This window comes from Vigna radiata, chromosome 6 (genome assembly GCF_000741045.1).
Source record: "Vigna radiata var. radiata cultivar VC1973A chromosome 6, Vradiata_ver6, whole genome shotgun sequence".
Lineage (NCBI taxonomy): Eukaryota > Viridiplantae > Streptophyta > Magnoliopsida > Fabales > Fabaceae > Vigna > Vigna radiata.
Genome location: NC_028356.1, coordinates 29,783,521 through 29,788,375, shown reverse-complemented (window position 1 = coordinate 29,788,375; position 4,855 = coordinate 29,783,521). Strand labels below are relative to the sequence as shown.

Below are 4,855 nucleotides of genomic sequence, written 5' to 3'. Positions count from 1 at the left end.
TTATTTTGTATTTGCATCTAACTTTTAATTTTTTAAAATGGAAATGGTAGAAGTACTAATATTGAAGTTTTCTCAGAATTTTATATTAATGTAGAGAGAGAAAGAGAAAGATTGTTAAGGATAGTGGGGAGGTGTAGGGTATTTTTTGAATAAAAGAAAATAATGCGGAGGTGTAGAATATTTTTGAAATAAATTAAATTAATAGGGAGGTACAGGTCCAAGGTGTAGGGAGCAACACCCAAGATATTATATAAATATTTTTGAAGATTTATATGTTGTTATTTTAAAAAGTAGTTGAAAGAAAATAGGAGAATAATCTTGATATTAAAATAAATCTAATTATTAGGAAAGAATATTATTAGATATTGTTAGATATTCTAAAAAGATATTCTTAAATATTGTTATATAGTATTTAAAGGATATATTGAGGTATTATTATATATAATTAGATATTATGACTAGATAATAATAATATATATTATGATACACCCATTATAATAAATTAGAATAAAAATATTAAGATAAAATATATTATTTATAGATTTATCAAGATTAATTAAGTTGAAGATAAATTTATTTTCTTTTATCTATATGTTTTATCTTAGTTGGTTGTTATTACTCTTTATGGACCTCTATTATAAATAGAGTACCATACTTATATATTCTGTACAAGAAAAATTAATTAACCTCATTTATAGTTGTAACTATATTAGACACTTCCTCTTTATATAAAAATTCTGGTGATTAGGAAAATAGAAAGAGAGAAAGAGAGAAAGAGAGAAAGAGAGAAAGAAACATTATTGAAGAGAAGAAAATATTAGTTGTAGAAAACTTAGTGTAAAGGAAGATTTGTTGTGATTCTTGTAGATAAAACCTTAGTATTATAAGTTAAATAAATCTTACAATTTTGATTTGTCAGGTTCTTGATTTCTTATATTTTTTAATATTATTATTCTTTTATTATAATTTTAATTGATTATAGTTTATACTTCATATAAAAAAAAGTTGTTAAACTTAATATTGGTCGAAAAGTTTAACATAGGTCTAATGATTTAAAATAATAAGTGGCAGAAAAAACTTTAATATTAAATTTTTGCATGCTAAAATAAAGAATACAAACAGTGTGGATTTAATTTCTTTTTATTTCTTTGATAAAAGCACAATTTTAATGTTAAAATAAAAAAGCTTCACTCACTACGAGCAAAACTCAAAGGAAGCGAAAGCAGGAGTGGCGCGCGAACCACGCGAACGTTCGGAGCTTAGTGGCCGCCATTGAAGTTCGGAGCCTTTGCAGTTGTTGTCAATTTACCAGCGTCACCATAGAAGAAGACCCTATCTTCTGGTAACATTCCATTCTTCTCATTTTTCACTTCGGTGGAAATCGGTGGCGGAGGTATGCCTTGCTGCCACAACATGGCGGTGGCGATGTTATTGCCATAAACCGCTATGGTTTCAATATATTTTTCACAAAGGAATTTTAGGTCTCCGATATTTTCCCATATCAACTTGATTGGGCTATATTTCACTCTTGCCACTGTCCTCCTACAAGGAGCAGAGACACAACATTGTGAATATATTAAAAATCACTATCTCATCTCACAACATTGTGAATATATTTTTCATATCTCTTGTCTTTTTTTTTTTTTTGGAATTAAAGTGAATGACAATAGAATCTAACTCACCCATTGTTTTTTCTTCTTTAGTCTCATTATTAGGCAAGATGACTCGTTCTAAAGCCAACTCGAAGAAGCAGCATGGCATTGACTTTAAGGTTTCCTCTAGGGCTCTGACACAACTTTATTATATTCTGTAACTCTGACTCTTGTTGAAACATTTTTAACATATCACTTTTCAAAATTTTCAGAAAATAAGGCGAAAGGTTGGGAGGAAACTGCCACCACCTAAGAATAGAACAAATACTGAGATTAAATCTAAAGGTACCCTCCTCCAAAATTAAAATAGGTTCTGTTCATGACATGTTTATTTATCAATAGTTTGGTTTTAAAACCAAAATCAATCTAAATTAAAACTAGATGCTTGGTTTGGAATGTCTTTTTAATTGTTTTATAACTTTTATTTATGAATGACTTTAATGTCATGAAATAAGTTAACCAACATATCTCCAACAGCAATTGTTCTGCCGGAACAGAGTGTGGCAGCAGAGAAGGCTGGTTTGGCTGTAAACAAGAAGGGTTTGACTTTAAAAGAACTTCTCCAGCAAACATCTCATCACAATCCAAAAGTTCGTAGAGGTATATTTTTATTTTAGTATCATTACTTCTCTATCAAACAAATTTTGTATGTTTAGAACCAATAAATTTTTTTAAAAGATTAATCTTGATTACCTAGGGAATTTTTTTTTAGTGCAATAGATATTATTAACCTTTGTTAGAGGTCTGTTTGTGCTTGTGTGCTTGCTACTAACATGTGGAGGGAATATAATTGATATATGAACTGTTTAATTCTAGTTATTTATTACAATTTCAACATATTTTGTTTTAATATAACCCACAAAACATTATTATGGATTGAAATAGCAAGAGTCTTAGCTTGGAGCTGAAGAACCAAAGTAAACCCTTGTGTTAGGATATTTATCCTATTTATCATGATTATATTGTGTCTAGGGTTACTCTAATTATCATGATTATATTGTGTCTAGGTTACTCTAATTATCATGATTATATTGTGTCTAGGTTACTCTAATTATCATGATTATATTGTGTCTAGGTTACTCTAATTATCATGATTATATTATGTCTAGGTTACTGTAATTATCATATACTCTTGTATCAATTTATTATTATAAATAGAAGATTATGAGAGGGATCAATCAAGCCCTCTAGAATTATTTTATTGGCAATAAGTGGAATCCAACCTTCTTATATCTCTGAGGGCTTTCAAAACTTGTCACTCCTTTTGGAAGAAAGCTCAAAGCATTTATACCAACGATATTCAACGTCTCTATGACACTGCGAACAAGCTTGCATCTCTTAAAATGACAAACCATGATATGTCCTTTATGGCTGAAGCCTAATTTGCCGTCGAAGAACTGAGGATGTTTTTGGAAGCGGACCCATTAAAGGATATCCAAAAGAAACTGGACAAATATTACATGGTATTGATCCTTCGTGCCCTATATCCCGATTTTGATCATCTCAGAGATCAACTTCTAACTAGTCATGAGGTCCCCTCCATGGAAACATTGACCACTCACCGTCTACGTGTCCCGGTACCTCAAACTCAGGAAGCGCATGAACTAGTGGAACCATCTGTCATGGTTGCCACACGAGGAAGAGGAGGACGTAGCACTAGAGGAGGAGGACGTGGCACTAAAGGAGGAGGACGTGGCACTAGAGGAGGAGGACGAGGAGGTCGGGGACTCAATGCACATACACTCAAGAGAATTGCTATTCTTTACATGGTTTTCCTTCCAAGACCGCCAATATTTTGAAGACTGAAACTTCCACTCCGAAGATTGAAACTTCCACTTCTAAGTTCACNGAGGATGAATATCAAGAGTATTTAAGGTCAAAGTCCAACAGCTTGGCAGAATCATCTCAATCTCCTAGTACATCAACAACCTGCATTTCTCAATCCATGGAAGGTCCAAATTCATGGGTAATTGACTCAGGTGCTTCTGATCATATTTCTGGTAATACCTCTTTGTTCTCATCTATTTCTTTTCGAGAGGAATCTCATTTCATAATCCTTGCAAATGGATCTAAAACTTCCTCCAAAGGAGTCGGTCATGTTTCCTTGTCTCCCTTCCTCAATCTCAACTCTGTCCTTTTTGTCCCTAATTGTCCTTTTAATTTAATTTCCCTAAGCAAGTTGACCAAAATGTTAAATTGTTCAATAACCTTTGATCATAAATCTTTTGTTATACAGGAGCGTGGTTCGGGGAGACGGATTGGAGAAGGATATGAAGTTGGCGAATTATACCATTATGAATCTCATCCAAGGGTGTTCTGTGTTGCTGCTCCTAATCCTAAAGTGCTACATGATCGACTTGGCCATCCTTATTTGTCCAAATTAAAAAAGATGTGTCCTGAACTTAGTGATCTCCAAACCTTAGAATGTGAATCATGTCAATTAGGAAAACATGTTAGATCTTCCTTTCCTAAAAGGTCTCAATCAATATGTAATTCTAGTTTTTCCATTATCCATTCTGATATATGGGGATCTAGTCGTATCTCCTCTTTTGGTTTTGGATATTTTGTTACCTTTATTGATGAATATTCAAGATGTACTTGGGTTTATCTTATGAAAAATCGTTCTGAATTGTTAGCTGTCTTTACATCTTTTTTGAATGAAATCAAGAATCAATTTNGTCAAGTAATCAAAATATTAAGAAGTGATAATGCAAAAGAGTATTTCTCATCCCTCATTTCTGCCATCTTGAGTTCCCATGGTATCTTACATCAGTCTACTTGTCCTCATACACTACAGCAAAATGGTATAGCAGAACGAAAAAATAGGCACTTGGTTGAAACTGCTCGTACCCTTTTGCTCGGTGCCCATATTCCTGTCTATCACTGGGGAGATGCCATCTTAACTGCATGTTATCTTATTAATAGGATGCCCTCCTCNTCTCTTGATAATAAAGTCCCTTTCTCCATTTTGTTTCCTAATGATCCTCTCTTTCATATATCTTCCCGAGTGTTTGGTTGTGTATGTTTTGTTCATGACATGTCTTCAGGTCTAGACAAACTCTCCGCTCGTGCTCTCAAATGTGTCTTCTTAGGCTATTCCCGACTTCAAAAAGGATATCAGTGTTACTCTCCTGAAACTAAGAAGTATTACATGTCTGCTAATGTCACCTCCTGCACCCAGTTCTCCACATACTGAGATCATC

General features: G+C 33.1%; 1 protein-coding gene across 5 annotated transcripts in view; it reads left to right on the top strand.

Moving 5' to 3' along the window:
* The first annotated feature begins 1,180 nt into the window (after positions 1-1,180).
* The window catches only part of LOC106763108, a 14,982-nt gene continuing 11,307 nt past the window's right edge, over positions 1,181-4,855 (top strand). For 3 of the 5 annotated variants that reach the window (XM_022782414.1, XM_014647290.2, XM_022782412.1), the window contains exons 1-4: positions 1,182-1,342; positions 1,704-1,771; positions 1,865-1,937; positions 2,130-2,252. In XM_022782414.1, the coding sequence (XP_022638135.1) occupies positions 1,721-1,771; positions 1,865-1,937; positions 2,130-2,252 (247 nt within the window). In that variant the 5' untranslated portion in view covers positions 1,182-1,342; positions 1,704-1,720. Of the gene's footprint in view, positions 1,343-1,703; positions 1,772-1,864; positions 1,938-2,129; positions 2,253-4,855 lie in introns of those variants that run through there. The other 2 variants (XM_022782413.1, XM_022782415.1) reach the window with 2 other exon arrangements.